We start from the raw sequence: 19,103 nt of genomic DNA, 5'->3' as shown, positions 1-19,103 counted from the left end.
CACATAACTCAAACTTGCTAAAAAAAATTCAAAGAACTATGTATAACCTTGGATCTACACCAGATGCAGCTGTGTCACATTTCAGTCTCATCACACCTTAGCTGCTGCAGTTCCATTGTTCACAGACATATTTCAGGAGCAGTATGACATTTTTCCTTCTCTTCACACACTCTCTTCTTAGTCTCAAATGAAAACTTTTCTTTGTGAAACTCACAAAAGTTACTTGTTCACTTTACCCATCTGCTTTTATTTAATATGTTTTCTTTTTCCACATCCATTTCAGCTTCGAATGGATGAGTCTTACAATGATAAATCTCTGAACAATTTGGATAAATGTGCTGTTGTGGCATACCTTAAGTTATTTACATCAAATTATTAAAAAAAAATAACTTGTTAAAATGTATCTGCAAGCAACACTGAAGGTGCCAGTGTGTACGACAAATGTAGGTGAACCTAAAGGGCAAAAGTCTGTGTAGTGGGGCAGCATAGCAAAACAATTGTTCATTTTGTGATAAAGGCATGTAATTTGGCACACATATTCTAAATTAACTAATGTTTATTGTCAGATATGGGGCCATCCTGGAGCTGACCTCTAATGAGCTACAGGGGTCAATCAAGAATTACACAGGAGTCAAAATTTAAAAATGCTCCAGTCATGTTGAAAACTATACCACGTTATTTGTCTGATCATAACAATTCCAAACATGTATAGTTTGGACTATCTACGACTGAATGCTCTGGAGTTATGGAGTAAAAACAGCAAGAATGGTGACAAAGATCAGTTTCAGTTTGTACAGGGGTCAAAAGTTAAAGTTGTTTCAATTTTGGTAAAAAGTGATGCAAATTATTGGCTGACATGAAAGGATTAAAAAATGAAATTGACTGTGTTGAATGCTTGGTCTCCCAAGTAAAGTCAAACAAGGTCAACGTCCATTGGATTCTATGAAGTATGACATATGTTACCCTGTAACACCATAACTAAGCATGACAGATGGTGCAAACTATTCCTTTTTAAAATGCCATTAGCTCAAACAATAATTTGCATCATTTTTTTTTTACCAAAATTGGAGCAACTTTAACTTTTGACCCCTGTATAAACTGAAACTGATCTTTGTCACCATTTTTGCTGTTTTTACCTCATAACTCCATAACATTCAGTCAAACTATGCCTTTTTGGAATTGTTATGATTAGACAAATAATATGGTATAGTTTTCAACATGATTGGAGCGTTTTTAAATTTTGATCCCTGTGTAATTCCTTATTGAGCCCTGTAGCTCATTAGAGGTTAGCTCCAGGATGGTTCCACATCTGAAAATAAACACTAGTTAATTTAGAATATGTGTCCCAAATTTTATGCTTTTATCACAAAAATTAACATTTTTTATGGAAATTTTAGCTAAGCTGCACCACTAATGGGTTTAGAAATTGTGGCTTCTTTCACAGCTGCTGGAGGACTCCAGGACACACAGTGATGTCCAAAAGTAACAGTCTTGGAAATTTTGCCTATGTACGAGGTGTGATTGAGATGTTTTGAGCCTGACCCAGAAAAAGTAGGGTGTGGTTCTTTCATCTTTTGCGTTCTGAGAAACCAACAGTCTCCTTCTTGCCCAGTCACTCAGTTTATTTATTTATTTCCCCCAGAAAGGCCAACTCTGTACAGATTTATGACACGGTACCACCATTGTGGTGGTTGCGCATAGGCAAACTGTGAATGTCCCTGGACCTGATTGTTTGAAGGGAAGATTATCTTCATGGGCAAAGATGATAACCACATGTTCAGATATCTATTTAAAGAAAAAAAATCTTCATATTCAACTGAAGTGCAGCTGCTTCCATCTGCACTCACTACAAACGGTCTTCTCTGCGGCTATTAGTGGATCTGTGTAGTGGCAGTCCATTATACCCCCCTGCCTTCCTTACAGTATTTGACTGTTATTGTTGCAAAGTGGAGACTGAAGGCTTTCCTGGTGCACTGGGAAAGTGGTGGGATTCACCCAGAACAAGTTTTTGTGTTAAACAAAAACTAAGTGGCTTGACCTTTCCTTTGTTTTTTCTTAGGTAACAGTTCCTGTGGGCATTAAGGTAGCAATGCTATGCTAATCTGATATTTGACCCTAACAACGTTGACCCCAAATTTGATCCCTAAAATGGTGAGGCTGGTCTCAAGCACCAGGCTTTATGGGCAAGAGACTGAACTGTGCCAGTGTTCTTTATAACCCCAGACAGTGCACTGTATGTAATTGTTCTGCCAACAAAAGGACTTGGCAACAAGTCAAGATGAAGTATAAGAATATTTTGAGGACTATCAGAGGATAAATTAGTGGTTCAAAATGCTGCTGCCAGAATTTTACCAAGAAGCAGAAAGTCTGACCACATTACACCAATTTTGGCCTCCATTCATTAGCTTCCTGTTTCTGTGAGGTCAGAGTTTAAGATTTGTTCCTAACTTATAAAATTAGTCATGGATTAGCGAGCGCCTTCCTACCTAGCTGACCTAATTACACCCTACATACCGACCTGTGTTTTATGTTCTCAGGGCACAGGACTACTTTGTGTCCCAAAGGCTAAAAAAACTTGGCAGGTCACAAAGCCTTCTTTTATTGTGTGCCTGTTTTATGCAATGATCTCACTGCAGAGATAAAAAAAAAAAAAAAAAAGTCAGATTCTGTAGAAACATTTAAGTCCAGACTAAAGATGCATCTATTCTCCCTCTCATATGGCTAGCATACCAGTGTAGCATGTAACTATGGTTCCCGTCCTTTTAATTCATATTATTAACCATGAAACAGGTCTCGGCCACGCCACATCTAAATTCTGGGTCTGTTAGTGAAGCACAGGGCTAGCTGCCGACGATCACCTTCGTAATCTCTCTGCTTCCCTGTTGATTTATGATGATCTAATGCCTCAGGTGCAGTTAATACCGGCCAACAGATTCTATTTTTACTCTCTGTCTGAGGCACTATTGACACCCTCAATGGATGCTGGTCCTGCACACATGGATGCCGAACTGACCTCAGGATGCCCTGCCTGCTGCACCAATGATGAAGTCCTACTTCTTGGGCCCTAACCAGAACTGGACACAGACAGTGATGGATTAAAGAACCAAGATGGATAGCTTTTTAGTTCAATTAAGGACACTGTTTTTGTTGGTCTTCTGTTTTTTCTGTTTTTCAGTTTCTTCTGTTTGTAATGAAAGTCTTGTAAAATCTGTAAAAACCTTCTGTAACCGTTACAATGGCCTAAGCAGTGGGTCACCCCTCTGAGTCTGGTCTGCTTGAGGTTTCTTCCTCATTATCATCAGAGGCAGTTTTTCTTACCACCGTCGCCTGTGTGCTTGCTTGGGGGGGCTGGTAAGGTTGCTTTCTCGTGCGAAGGGCCTTGAGGCAACATTCTTGTGATCTGGTGCTATACAAACAAGATCAATTGAAATTAAATATCTGTGGCAATTTATGTACTTTTTAATACTTGGCTGCTTTTGTGAAAGAGTCACGGCTGAAATCAGACAGGATTACTGAGCAATCCCATCTTGAGTTTGTGAAATAGCCTCCCAGTATAACAGTGCTGCTCAGGGTTCTGACCAAAAAACAATGGCACTAAAACAATTAGCTGCAGCCTTTAAGAAGCAATTTTCTGATGTATAGAAAAAAACAGTGCAAATCTACTTGATTTTGGGTGATGTTCATTTATTTTTCTGTAGGTGCTTGTGACAGAGAAAGGTGAAATCTTAACTTGATGTCCTTTGGGTAACATTTAAATTAAATGAACTGCATTTAAAGTCACTGGATGTTATAGTTATATCTTGAGATACACTCTATTATTCATAATCAGCATGTCTTTTTTTAAATATGTGGCATATTTTAAGTTCTGTGAACACAATAGAGGTTTGTGGTCGATTTGCAATAAGAAATATGCAGTTGCAAGTTTCCCCAGGAACATCTGGCAGTCAGAGTCCACCTTGTGTCTATCTGACAGACTGTTTGTTAGTACACAAGTGTGTTCAGATTTCCTTGCATGGAAAGGCCCACTGGTAAACTCTCAACTCTGAAAGGTGCCAGATGGGGGAAAAAAAGGGGTCGCTATTATAGGTGAGGTGATGGTCTGGAGTTTAGTGCAATGGGCTTGTGACCAGAGGATCCATTGTTCAATTTCCCAGCCGCAGGAATATGCAGTCCCCTGGACAAAGTCCTTAATCCCCCCAATTTCTCTCAAAGTGCTTTGCATGGCAGCACTCTGACACTGGTGTGAGACTGGGTGAATGTGAGGCATCTAAAGCGCTTTCCATGCTGGATTACATGGAAAAGCACCGTAGAAATGCAGTCCATCGCTAATGGATTGATTCTTAACTCCACTGTACAATAGGATTTTTTCCATTAGCAGCACCATGATTATGTGACTGATGGTAACCCTAGACTTTGAATTGTGCATGACTCTTTTAGATATTTTGAACTAGTGTGGTGCTGTAGTCACAGTGAATATTTCCCAAGTGTAAAACTGAAACTATGAGAAGCAAGACTTGACTGAAAACGCTTGGTGCAGATTTAGATGCAATCAATAGTTAAACACAGAGATAATTCATTAAATTTCCACAGTGCAAGCTTGACTGTGACTGTACCTGTGGTACATTCTGTTTGTGGACTCGTAGTCTGAGTTAATAGGGTCTTCATAGCCAATGACTCTGGCTCTCTTTCGCTCCTGATGCATGTAGGCCCCACGCACCAGCTTGGCAGCAAAGTGCCAGGCTTCACGTCGAGACAATTCTACATCCATTGTTACACTGTCGTAGGCCTCCTGCAGACACACAAATGAAAAAAAAAAAGCTGTTTCATTCATTATCAAGCCAGGAATTTAATTTATTGGAATCAAGATTTCCATCATTTCTCTTCCAAATAATCTTCCAATACATGTGCCAAGTAAGCTGAACAGAGGATCATCTTTCCATTTTTAGATTTATCTCATCAACACTCACACACAGAGGATGTGATAAAACACAAAATAGTATTGAACACACACACTATGGATTAGTGCTGAAAATGGACAAGCTGGTGGCTAGAGGGTTACCTGTTTGATTCACAAACAGGTAGGATAGATTTTGGTGAAAGGTAAAAGAACAGCCCTTTTTCACATCCTCATTTCCACCAGTTCCCTCGAGCAAAGCCCTGAACTCCAGCTGTTCAAGCGAAGCTGCTCAGTGGGAAATGGATCAGACAGTGTTTGAACTGGGTGACTTTCAAATGTGAATGTGAGAAAGTGTGCAAACGTGACCAAGGAGCACCTGAGAGTTGCACCGAGCACTGCTCTCAGTACAACTCCCCTGAATTAAAATAAATAGGTTTTTTTTTTTCTGGAGTATCAACTTGTACTGTTCGACTTCTATACCAAGGAAAATCGCACATTCATTAACAATAATAATTTATATAGAACGTTCCCAGGAATCAAATCACTCAACAAAATAAACTCCAATAATAAAAGAATAAATGGTAATAATAAAAGTAGACAATGAACAAAAATCTCAAATTAAAGAATTGATTATAATACAGAAAAAAAAGGTGTGACATTTATTTTTTCCCTCTTTAAGGGGCATTTTGTGATAGGTGCAACTTAAACTTGCGGTGTGACTTATACTCTGGAAAATACAGTAAGTAAATAAATGAATGAAAAACCATGTGCTACAAAGCAAACCACACACCATGCTGCAAGTGCAATGAAAACCAATATTACAGGGAAATAATGAAACTGTGAGCAGCTAAAGTGTCTGACTCACTTCTGAAAATCAATTAAATTAGGTTAGACTAACGATCTTAGCATCGGATTACAAATGTCAGTATTAATCATGAAATATACCTTCTGTTTTATTTTACATCAAATGACATATAGTCCGACATGGAGTCCGAGTGGACCATGTTCTCCACCTCCATTGTCGATGCGGCTGCTCGTAGCTGTGGTCGCAAGGTCTCTGGTGCCTGTCGCGGCGGCAATCCCCGAACCCGGTGGTGGACACCGGAACTAAGGGATGCCATCAAGCTGAAGAAGGAGTCCTACTTATCTTTGTTGGTAGGTGGGACCCCAGAGGCAGCTGACAGGTACCGGCAGGCCAAGCGTGCCGCAGCCCGTGCGGTCGCAGAGGCAAAAACTCGGGTCTGGGAGGAGTTCGGGGAGGCTAAGGAGGAGGACTATCGGTCGGCCTCGAAGAGATTCTGGCAAACCATCCGACGCCTCAGGAGGCGGAAGCAGCTCTCCACCAGCACTGTTTACGGTGCGGGTGGGGAGCTGTTGACCCTGACTGGGGATGTTGTCGGGCGGTGGAAGGAGTACTTCGAGGATCTCCTCAATCCCATCATCACGTCTTCCGAAGAGGAAGCAGAGACTGGGGACTCGGAGGCGGACTCATCCATTACCCAGGCTGAAGTCAGAGGTGGTTTGAAAGCTCCTCGGTGGCAAGGCTCCTGGGGTGGATGAAATCCATCCTGAGTACCTTAAGTCTCTGGATGTTGTGGGGCTGTCTTGGCTGACACGCCTCTGCAACACTGCGTGGCGATCGGGGACAGTGCCTCTGGATTGGCAGACCGGGGTGGTGGGCCCTCTGTTTAAGAAGGGGGACCGGAGGGTGTGTTCCAACTATAGGGGGATCACACTCCTCAGCCTCCCCGGTAAGGTCTATTCCAGAGTACTGGAGAGGAGAATTCGACTGATGGTCGAACCTCGGATTCAGGAGGAGCAGTGTGGTTTTCGTCCTGGTCGCGGCACACTGGACCAGCTCTACACGCTCCATCGGGTGCTCGAGGGTTCATGGGAGTTTGCCCAACCAGTCCACATGTGTTTTGTGGATCTGGAGAAGGCATTCAACCGTGTCCCTCGGCACACCCTGTGGGGAGTGCTCCGGGAGTACGGGGTCCGGGGTCCTTTGCTAAGGGCTATCCGGTCCCTGTACGACCGCAGCAGGAGCTTGGTTCGCATTGCCGGTAGTAAGTCAAACCTGTTTCCAGTGCACGTTGGCCTCCGCCAGGGCCGCCCTTTGTCACCGGTTCTGTTCATTATTTTTATGGACAGAATTTCTAGGCGCAGCCAGGGTGTAGAGGGGGTCTGGTTTGGGAACCACAGAATCTCGTCTCTGCTGTTTGCGGACGATGTGGTTCTGTTGGCTTCGTCAAATCAGGACCTTCAGCGTGCACTGGGGCAGTTTGCAGCCGAGTGTGAAGCGTCCGGGATGAAAATCAGCACCTCCAAATCCGAGGCCATGGTTCTCGACCGGAAAAAGGTGCTTTGCCCTCTTCAGGTCAGTGGAGTGTCCTTGCCTCAAGTGGAGGAGTTTAAGTATCTCGGGGTCTTGTTCACGAGTGAGGGACGGATGGAGCGTCAGATCAATAGATGGATCGGTGCAGCATCTGCAGTGATGCGGTCGCTGTATCGGACCGTCGTGGTGAAGAGAGAGCTGAGTAGGGGGGCAAAGCTCTCGATTTACCGATCGATCTACGTTCCGATCCTCACCTATGGTCATGAGATTTGGCTCATGACCGAAAGAACGAGATCGCGAGTACAAGCGGCCGAGATGAGTTTCCTCCGCAGGGTGGCTGGGCGCTCCCTTACAGATAGGGTGAGGAGCTCGGTCACTCGGGAGGAGCTCGGAGTCGAGCCGCTGCTCCTCCACGTCGAAAGGTGTCAGCTGAGGTGGCTCGGGCATCTTTTCCGGATGCCCCCTGGACGCCTCGCTGGAGAGGAGTTCCGGGCACGTCCCACTGGGAGGAGGCCCCGGGGAAGACCCAGGACACGCTGGAGGGACTACATCTCTCGGCTGGCTTGGGAACGCCTTGGGGTTCCCCCGGAGGAGCTGGAGGAGGTGTGTGTGGATCGGGAGGTCTGGGCGGCTTTGCTTGAGCTGCTGCCCCCGTGACCCGACTCCGGATAAAGCGGAAGAAAATGGATGGATGGATGGATGGATGACATATACACAACACTAAGCTTAAAAAATATATACATTTTTGGGCTAAAGCATGTTTACATGAATCCATTATTGATGGCTACCAGCATCAAAGACTTGACAGTGAAAATTCTGATTAATACGAACAGGAAAAGAAAGATGATGATGAATGGATTTTAGGATCTGTATCTAACAACACTGTGTAAGTTGGTCGCGTTTCTGCCGTCTGTGGGCTCTGACCTTGAGGTAACACTGGAAGGTGTTGAAAATGACAGGGTTTTTTCTGTTGTGGATCCTCTGCATCTCCATTGTCAGTCTGCTGATAGCTGGCTGGAAGTACGTTTGCTCTGCATCCACCATCAAACAAACGCCATTCTCAATTGCGTACTGAAACAATGAAATGTCTCATTTATTATGGACATCAATTAACAGTGTGATAGCTTTTTATAACAGCTCTAAATACCTTTGTTCATCTAAATATATTTGTTCACCACTTCTACCAACATATTTTTACAATGATGACTTTTATTCACAGTACAAATACACCTAAAAAGAAGAAGGAGGATGAGTACGAGTACTTGGGGACCACCTCCAGATTGAGGCACACAGTTTTAGTCAAGACTGAATAAATAATAAGTATATTTATCAATTAGGGCAGCATGGTGGGTTTGTGGTTAGCACTGCTGCCTCACAGGAAGAAGGTCTAGGTGAATTGGTCATTTTAAATTGACTTTAGGAGTGCATGTGAATGTGTTTGTTTGTGTATATGGCTCTGTGATAGACTGTCCTCCTGTCCAGGTCTGCTGGGACTGACTGTTATAATGCCTATTACAGAACCCAGTTGTGTGTTTTTCTACATTTGAAACATTCTACAAAATTTAGCTGTCTAATGCAAACAAGTGGCTATTCCACAAAGAAAAAACACAAAAGGCAAAAGCTTTACAGACAGCCAATGTCACCACAGGAACACAAAATAAACCTGCACTCTGAGACTCAACATGTTCTGTGTGATGAGACCGCACACAACCATGCTGTACTTTTGACCCCTTCTGCTGCTCCTACTTGGGTCTCACCTACATCAGTGTTCACTTGATTTCTTTCAATCAATCAATCAATTTTATTTATATAGCGCCAAATCACAACAAACAGTTGCCCCAAGGCGCTTTATATTGTAAGGCAAAAGCCATACAATAATTACAGAAAAACCCCAACAGTCAAAACGACCCCCTGTGAGCAAGCACTTGGCGACAGTGGGAAGGAAAAACTCCCTTTTAACAGGAAGAATCCTCCAGCAGAACCAGGCTCAGGGAGGGGCAGTCTTCTGCTGGGACTGGTTGGGGCTGAGGGGAGAGAATCAGGAAAAAGACATGCTGTGGAAGAGAGCAGAGATCAATCACTAATGATTAAATGCAGAGTGGTGCATACAGAGCAAAAAGAGAAAGAAACACTCAGTGCATCATGGGAAACCCCCAGCAGTCTAAGTCTATAGCAGCATAACTAAGGGATGGTTCAGGGTCACCTGATCCAGCCCTAACTATAAGCTTTAGCAAAAAGGAAAGTTTTAAGCTTAATCTTAAAAGTAGAGAGGGTGTCTGTCTCCCTGATCCGAATTGATTGCTGGTTCCACAGGAGAGGAGCCTGAAAGCTGAAGGCTCTGCCTCCCATTCTACTCTTAAAAACCCTAGGAACTACAAGTAAGCCTGCAGTCTGAGAGCGAAGCACTCTATTGGGGTGATATGGTACTATGAGGTCCCTAAGATAAGATGGGACCTGATTATTCAAAACCTTATAAGTAAGAAGAAGAATTTTAAATTCTATTCTAGAATTAACAGGAAGCCAATGAAGAGAGGCCAATATGGGTGAGATATGCTCTCTCCTTCTAGTCCCCGTCAGTACTCTAGCTGCAGCATTTTGAATCAACTAGAGGAAATAAATGCATGAATTAGTTTTTCAGCATCACTCTGAGACAAGACCTTTCTAATTTTAGAGATATTGCGTAAATGCAAAAAAGTAGTCCTACATATTTGTTTAATATGGGCTTTGAATGACATATCCTGATCAAAAATGACTCCAAGATTTCTCACAGTATTACTAGAGGTCAGGGTAATGCCATCCAGAGTAAGGATCTGGTTAGACACCATGTTTCTAAGATTTGTGGGGCCAAGTACAATAACTTCAGTTTTATCTGAGTTTAAAAGCAGGAAATTAGAGGTCATCCATGTCTTTATGTCTGTAAGACAATCCTGCAGTTTAGCTAATTGGTGTGTGTCCTCTGGCTTCATGGATAGATAAAGCTGGGTATCATCTGCGTAACAATGAAAATTTAAGCAATGCCGTCTAATAATACTGCCTAAGGGAAGCATGTATAAAGTGAATAAAATTGGTCCTAGCACAGAAATGTCACTGATTGATTTCTTTCAATCAAGTGACATGGAAACTGCTGTGTCTGAGACACCAAATGTGAAACCAAGTTCACAAAGAATTTATCAATAGATGCGTAGCATAAAACAGATTAGAGTCCACTACTCCCCCTGGAAGGGACGACAGTCTGACTCCAGTTACTTTCCCAGGCAAGGCTGATACCGATTGACACCTGGGTATACTGAAACAATGCACATGAAGCATCTTGTCCAAGGACACAAACTGGAAATTGAACCCAGGTGTACATTTTGGCAGCCCAAGTCATTATCCCACTGAGCTTCCTGCTCTAAGTCCAGCAGTAGCACAGGCTATTATAATTACTCATGTTTCTCTCTGTGCATACAAAATAACTCAAACAGTGAACAGATTTTCTGCAAACTTGGTGGAAACTATCCTTTGGTGAATGTCTCCAGATAATTAACTTTTGGAGCAGAGCAGTGACAGGTCAATGTCATTATTGTCAAAAATATATACAGAAAAGCATGTGTTTAAGGACATCATCACAAACACAATGTAAAACCTGTGTCAACCAGAAAATCTGTTGCTCGGTCACCTCTAATTGTTCAGGATTGCCACAGCAGAACCAGTATCAAACAGCAATGGGATTCCCAGATGCCCTTCCTGAAGCAACTCCAGTTCCACATGGAGAAACATGCACAGACCCTGGTCTTCCCAAGCAGTCTTCTAGCCAGGGATTAATCGGGACCTACTGCTTCACTTCTGGCATCTGACAGCATCAGGCTCATACAAAGCAGAATGGCCACTATCAACCAGTAAATTTATAAGTAAGTGGTATGATATCAACACCAAGAGGTCATGAAATGACACCTATCCAAAATCACATTTTCCTGGACATCTCCACAACTAATAAAGCTAGAGAATTGATCCAAACCTTACACTAGATCCAGAAAGTATTCATAGCGCTTCACTTTATCCACATTTTGTTATGTTACAGCCTTATTCCAAAATGGAGTTAATTATTTTCTTGTCCCTGAAAATTCTACGCACAACACTCCACAATGAAACCACATGTACATAAGTATTCACACCCTTTGCTCAATACTTTGTTGATGCACCTTTGGCAGCAATTACAGTGTCACGTCTTCTTGAATATGATGCTACAAGCTTGGTGCACCTATCTTTGGAAGTTTGCCCATTCCTCTTTGCAACATCTCTCAAGCTCCATCAGGTTGGATGGGGAGCGTCAGTGCACAGCCATTTTCAGATCTCTCCAGAGATGTTCAATCAGATTCAGGTCTGGGATCTGGCTGGGTCACTGAAGGACATTCACAGAGTTGTCCTGAAGCCACTCCTTTGACAGCTATCTCCTTTGATAGCTGTGTGCTCAGGGTAACTGTCCTGCTGAAAGATGAGCCGTCGCCCCAGTCTGAGGTAAAGAGCATGTGTTCATCCAGGATGTCTCTGTACATCACCACATTTATCTTTCCCTCAATCCTGACTAGTCTCCCAGTTCGTGCTGCTGAAAAACATCCCCACAGCATGATGCTGCCACCACCATGCTTCACTGTAGGGATGGTGTCTGGTTTCCTCCAAACATGACACTTGGCATTCAGGCCAAAGAGTTCAATCTTTGCCTCAATAGACCAGACAATTAAATTTCTCAGGTCTGAGAGTCCTTCAGGTGCCTTTTAGCAAATTCCAGACGGGCTGCCATGTGTCTTTTACTAAGGACTGGCTTCTGTCTGGCCACTCTACCATAAAGGCCTGACTGGTGGATTGCTGCAGAGATGGCTATCCATCTGGAAGGTTCTCCTCTCTCCACAGAGGAATGCTGGAGCTCTGACAGGGTGACCATCAGGGTCTTGGTCACCTCCCTGATGAAGGTCCTTCTCCCCAATCACTCAGTTTAGACGGCGGCCAGCTCTAGGAAGAGTCCTGGTGGATCTGAACTTCTTCCATTTATGGATGATGGAGGCGACTGTGCTCACTGGAGCCTTCAAAGCAGCAGAAATGTTTCTATACCCTTCCCCAGATTGGTACCTCCAGACAATCCTGTATCGGGGGTCTACAGACAATTCCTTTGACTTCATGCTTGGTTTGTGTTCTGACATGCACTGTCCACTGTGGGACCTTATATGTAAACAGGTGTGTGCCTTTCCAAATCATGTCCAATCAACTGAATTTACCCCATGTGGACTCCAATGAAGCTGCAAAAACATCTCAAGGAAGATCAGTGGAAACAGGATGCACCCAAGCTCAATTTTGAGCTTCATGACAAAGACTGTGAATACTTATGTACATGTGATTTCTTAGTTTGTTTGTTTTTTTTTTTCATTTTTAATAAATTTAATAAAAATAATAAAAAACCAACTTTGTTCACATTGTCATTAAGGGGTATTGTGTGTAGAATTTTGAAAAAAAAAATGAATTTAATCCATTTCGAAAAAAGGCTGTAACATAAAAGAAAAACAAAAAAGAAAAAGTGAAGCACTGTGAATACTTTCCAGATGCACTGTATATCAGTCAACTCATGATATCAATAAATGCCATGAAATAATGTCACCAGAGTCCCATAAAACATATTTATTTTGTGCACATATAGCGTTCCATTGCCCATCCAATGTCTTTAATTGTGTTTGGCGTTACTGTATGCATGTAGCTTACCTTTGCCAAGATGTCAATGCGCTGCAGTATGTTGTTCATTTGCTTTTCCTCCTCCATTGTGAATTTCTCCAGTAGAGGCACCAGCTGACCTTTCTGGGAAAACAATCCAGGAGATTATGTACCAAGAAGCCACAATGTATCCATAGTCACACAGAAAGATATTAATTAGTGGCAATTACTGTGTTCACATGCAGTTTTGTGTAAACAAGACCAAGGGTTTTAAGATTACTTCAGGACATGGCAAACTGTTAATGTTGTTCTGGAGATGATATAAAATAACATATTTTGCATAGCTGCTGTGATGTTGGAGCAATTGTTTACAGATGTACAAAATTCTATAAAACCAGATGAATTATATTTTTAAGATGTGGTATGTTCTCTCAATTGCATTTTATTCTGTCTTTCTGCAATAATTTTTTACTAACCTCTACATCTGGGATGACTAGGAGTTCTGACGCATTTGTTCTGTCATCTATTAGGCTGTTCCAGTCAAGCACGTCAATGGTTCTGGCAGGGCAGAAAACAGCAAGGTGAAACGTGTCAAGCAAGAACGGATGAGGGTAGAATATTCACAGCATCTCATATTCTAAATTGCACTTCATGGTTGTGCCTTTGCAAAGGGTAGTGGCACATGCCACAGAGGATACTCATCAAATTGTGGTCCTGCACATTACTATGAATGGACTTTAAAATGCACTGAGATCTATGTAAGTCAGATTGTGTATACAGCGTACAGGTGCTGGTCATATAATTAGAATATCATGAAAAGTTGATTTATTTTATTAATTCCATTCAAAAAGTGAAACTTGCCTATTATATTCATTCATTACACACAGATTGATATATTTCAAGTGTTTATTTCTTTTAATTTTGATTATAACTGACAACTAATGAAAATCCCAAATTCAGTATCTCAGAAAATGTGATTACTTGAGACCAATACAAAAAAAGAATTTTTAGAAATGTTGGCCAACTGAAAAGTATGAAAATGAAAAGTATGAGTATGTACAGCACTCAATACGTTGCTGGGGCTCCTTTTGCCCGAATTACTGCAGCAATGCGGTGTGGCATGGAGTCGATCAGTCTGTGGCACTGATCAGGTGGTATGAGAGCCCAGGTTGCTCTGATAGTGGCCTTCAACTCTTCTGCATTGTTGGGTCTGGCATGTCCCATCTTCCTCTTCACAATACCCCATTGATTTTCTATGGGGTTAAGGTCAGGCAAGTTTGCTGGCCAATTAAGAACAGGGATACAATGGTCCTTAAACCAGGTACCAGTAGCTTTGGCATTGTATGCAGGTGCCAAGTCCTGTTGAAAAATGAAATCTGCATCTCCATAAAGTTGGTCAGCAGCAGGAAGCATGAAGTGCTCTACAACTTCCTGGTAGATGGCTGCATTGACCTTGGACCTCAGAAAACACAGTGGACCAAGACCAGCAGATGACATGGCATCCCAAACCATTACTGACTGTGGAAACTTTACACTGGACCTCAAGCAACGTGGATTCTGTGCCTCCCCTCTCATGCTCCAGACTCTGGAACCTTGATTTCCAAAGGAAATGCAAAATGTACTTTCATCAGAGAACATAACTTTGGACCACTCAGCAGCAGTCCAGTCCTTTTTGTCTTTAGCCCAGGCAAGACGTCAAGTCAGCAGTCTTCCCCATGATTGTGTAGCCTACAGAACTAGACTGAGAGATCAGTTAAAGGCCTTTACAGGTGTTTTGAGTTAATTAGCTGATTACAGTGTGACACCAGGTGTCTTCAATATCGAACCGGTTCACAATATTCTAATTTTCTGAGATACTGAATTTGGGGTTTTCATTAGTTGTCAGTTATAATCATCAAAATTAAAAGAAATAAACACTTGAAATATATCAGTCTGTGTGGAATGAATGTATACATTATACAAGTTTCACTTTTTGAATGGAATTACTGAAATAAATCAACTTTTCATGATATTCCAATTATATGACCAGCACCTGTATATATGATGTGTTAAGGTGAAAACACTGAGGTGTTTTTATTCACCGTACATGTATGTACATTTATGCCAACTGACTGTATTTGCAAAGAACTGTCACTGGTATTCATATAATCATCTGGATGTGAAACTACATTTTAACTGGGCTTTAACATGGCTGTCAGTGACATCTATGTTAATTTTATATATTAAGCCAAACCAGAAAAATTATTGCTATGGTCCTTCAAGTAATTTGAATTTGTAAATTAATACCTAGTGGATCTAAACAATCGATCTCTGCATTTACAAAAAACAAAAACAAAACAATTTTATGCACATTAAATGTTCTGAAAAATATTTCAAAGCTGTTAAATACACACACACACACATATATATATATATATATAATACAGTAATGTGAAAACCTTTGTGCACTCTTGAGCTTTTACAAATTCAGGCTTTTTATATTAAAATTTCTGAAATGATGCCGAATGATGCTGAAATGATGTTTTGTTTTTCATGATTCCATAATTTTTTTCCTCAGAATTGAGTGATTCCATATTTTTTTTCCTCTGCTTGGTCTAAAAAAGTAACCGTTACTGACTGCCACAATTTTTTTTTCCTGATTTCTTATAGTGTTTCTTAAAGCCAGAAAGTTGCCATTTGAAATGACTTTAGTTTTGTGTCATGTCTGTGATCTGCTTTTTTTCTACAAAATTAAACAACTGAATGAACATCCTCCAAGGCTGGTGATTCCATCATTTTTGCCAGGGGTTGTATTATTGCTTCTATTTTGTCATTTGATTTTTAAATGGACCACAATAGAAATAGATTTATTCACTTTCTTGTGTCATCCATGTATTTTTATTGTATTTACAATTATACTACGTACATACATTGAATTTACTAAATAAAATCACGAACACATACACAGACGCCACTTCACTTTTAATGTATAGATGATTCACCACCCCCTGCTGGAATGGCGTGCGAGTCCAGAATGTACTTATCAAGGTCCACTAATCAGTGTTAGCTAATCTCCGTAGTTTCTCCAAAAATATTAGTCCTATCAACTTTCCGTTTTCTCAGCGTTCATCCTTGACCCAAAATACATAAGCATACCAAATGGCAAATGTCAACTTTCCCCAGTTTATCCATGATCGAAGTTATACACTTGCACGCACACATGTACACAGACACCACTTGGCTTTTTATATATAGATGATTTACCGCCCCCTGCTGGAATGGTGTGTGAGTCCAAAATTTAATTATCATCCATTGTTCACTGTTAGCTAATATCCCTAATTTCTCCAAACATATTTGTTCAGTTTCTCCATGATTGAAACCATACACACCCATACATGCAAACATATACACAGGCCACTTGGCTATTAATATATAGATGCAAAACAGAATGGTACTGTGTGATAAATCTGTCCGGAGGCAGCAGTTCCCAAAAACCAAGTGACTGTGCAAAAACGGACAGACGGACATGCTGATCGCAACAATATATCCCTCCAGAATTTCAAACTAAAGGGATAAAAAGTGTCTCCATTTAATGCACATACAGTATATGGTTTCAAGCAGCAACAAGGTTTTGAACATGACCTAATTTTAACTCTGTCACAAGGATCACCGGGTACTCATGTGCATACTCGTCCAAGATTTCCATCCACAGAACATGAGTATCCAATATGAAAACAATACCTGGAAGTGTGGATGAGCTATCACAGTGACAAGAGTTTTACTATGACCTACTTTTAACAAGTTCACAAGGGTCAAAGAGGCCACATGGATCACAGAACACTCATGTGTCAACTCGTGCAATACTTTAGTTCACAGAACATGGGTATCCAAAATAACAGCAATACCTGGAAGCACTGATGACTTATTGCAGAAACAAGGCTTCTAAGCTTAAAAGTCACCAAAGTTGTACCCATTTGTAAATAGCACTGTGAGTGAAGGATTGAGTGAAGAAGTGAGTGCGTTAACATATGGAGATTTAGTTTTTAGATTTTTTTATAATATAGATGTGTGTTGGTATGTGTGAAAATGCAAGAAAGTTTTAGATTTGTGAGGGTGGACTAACAAGTGAATGATATAGTGAAAGAAGTTGGTAATTGCAGAAAGGCCCAACCAGGGACAAGAGTTGTGAATTAGCACTCACATCAGCTGCAAATGTTTTTTGTACTATGTTTGATTGCATTGTCTCTGTCAAATAAACAAATAAGGAGTGTGACTGATGCAAGGACACATTTTAATGCCCCCCCCACCCCCCCACCCCCCCCCCCCCCCGTGTGCCTGTCTGTGTGCATGTGGGGCAATGTTTGGATATTTCAAATTTGATTTTCTGTTAACCCACTGAAAGGAGAGGGCCAGAAGATGGGGGGGCTATGATTTTACAATGTTTCAAGCATATTTAAATCTTTTGCAGACTACTGTATCTATATATGACTTTTACTGTACTTGTGTACATATATATTTAATTTATTTTAATGCAGTTGAAGGTATAGTGTACAAGTAAAATTTCAGATCTTTTTACAGATATCTGATGTATGAACTTAATCAGGGGTAGAAAAATTTACTGGTCCGAGGACTGAGAACAGTAACTTTTGACCTATATCTAGTTGATATTTTCCCCTGCTAGACCAATGTCTAGTTAAAATCTTGTCGGTCTAGTGATTAAAAGTGTTTGGTAAGACCGACGATTTTTTTTTCAAACTTGCGCCTTAAATAACTGAGCCGCTGTTCGCAGATTACAGTGACCCGCGCTGTGCCACTCAGTCACACCAGTGAGTTCATGAATTGAGATATTTGTATATTAGGCCCCATTAAAAACAAAACAAAACAAAAAAAAAAGTTTAGAAAAAAGTGGCGAGGGAGGGTGGATTTTTTTTTTGTTATTTTGTTCTGAAAAATAGGTACATATAACATTTCAAGCCTGAAAAACAACACATACAGCACCTGCATACCAAGTGAGGAACTGAAAATATCAGATATTTTTAAAATAAATATTGTTTCTATGTTGAATACAGTCAGTGTACTGCTCACTAGTAGCATGATAAACATGCATACTGTGTGTGAATGAGACAGGGCAAATGACTGTCAACGACAACAAGCCGCAAGTTCCAGGCCCGGCATGGTGAACTTCGGCCGTCTTTGGCCAAAGAATACTCGCCACCTAGCAGCCGCGCTGGTTCTTACAGCAACAATCGTAAAATTTTGATCATACTTGTGTGAGAAGCAATAGATATAATTGTTGCCCAAAAAAATCAGAGATATTATACGGGCTACACAGCAAGAATAGACAAGTGGATTAAGTAACAAGAGTAAAGGCTACATTTGGGCTGCATAAGACAAGCACATTTCCAGAATTATAGAAAACCGAAGTATAAGGTGCACAATACATTCACATAAAAGCAAAGGATCATGTAAACAAATATTTATTACTTTACATACATTCAACACAAAATGAGAATGTTCTATCATGCTATAGATTTACAAATACAATATTGACTGAATACATGTGCATGATGCAGGGGTGTGCTGGGAACATTTTTCAGCCCGGGAGGAATAATAACAGTTCTGCTGTGGCATTTATGTGCTGACTGACTGTGAAAATTGGGTGGCTTATAATAGAAAGTAAAAGTTTGTTAGGGTTAAGCTTACCCTAACCCTAGTTAAAACAAGAACGGTATTGTTAACTCACCAGTACACCACCTAAGGCTGGTGTACAGTGTGAGACCATGAATCGTGCGCTCTGAACTTTTAAACCCTGCGGTTTTGTCACACAATTTGAGCTGGAGCCAAGTACGATTGAAAATATCATACAGTGTCTGCCCAGCTTAAGTCAGTGAAGTCTGTAAGTAGCTGGAAGAGGTGGTACTGTACTACAAATGTTGATACGGCTGACATCCGGGCATAACAGGCTACATGCCTGTTATGCCCGGCCCTATTTACCATTTCCCTCTTCGCTCTGTCTTCTTGAAAAAAATATCTGTGAGCTTTGCACACTTGGCAGCATCTTCCTCCAAAGCTTTTCTTTTTCTTAATCTAGCTTTTTCAGCTCCACCTGGCTTTTTTCTGTCCATCTTTTCATTCACGGGCCACTCCTCCTATACTTGCTAGTAGTGCAAGTCCCATCTGAGCGCACAGGGCTTGGCTGGACTGAACTAACAG

At 41.3% G+C, this 19,103-nt stretch overlaps 1 protein-coding gene across 1 annotated transcript in view; it reads right to left on the bottom strand.

The window, feature by feature from the left end:
- prodhb (proline dehydrogenase (oxidase) 1b) overlaps positions 1–19,103 on the bottom strand; it is a 69,087-nt gene that overhangs the window by 35,010 nt on the left and 14,974 nt on the right. Inside the window, exons 8-11 of the mRNA XM_034170902.1 lie at positions 13,388–13,469; positions 12,963–13,055; positions 8,157–8,303; positions 4,614–4,789 (exon numbers count right to left, since the gene is read on the bottom strand). Of these exons, the coding sequence (XP_034026793.1) occupies positions 4,614–4,789; positions 8,157–8,303; positions 12,963–13,055; positions 13,388–13,469 (498 nt within the window). The remainder of the gene's footprint in view (positions 1–4,613; positions 4,790–8,156; positions 8,304–12,962; positions 13,056–13,387; positions 13,470–19,103) is intronic.

The sequence above is a fragment of the Thalassophryne amazonica genome, chromosome 5, assembly GCF_902500255.1.
Source record: "Thalassophryne amazonica chromosome 5, fThaAma1.1, whole genome shotgun sequence".
Taxonomy (NCBI): domain Eukaryota; kingdom Metazoa; phylum Chordata; class Actinopteri; order Batrachoidiformes; family Batrachoididae; genus Thalassophryne; species Thalassophryne amazonica.
The sequence above is the reverse complement of the archived record's forward strand: the minus strand, read 5'-3'. Positions and strand labels throughout refer to the sequence as shown.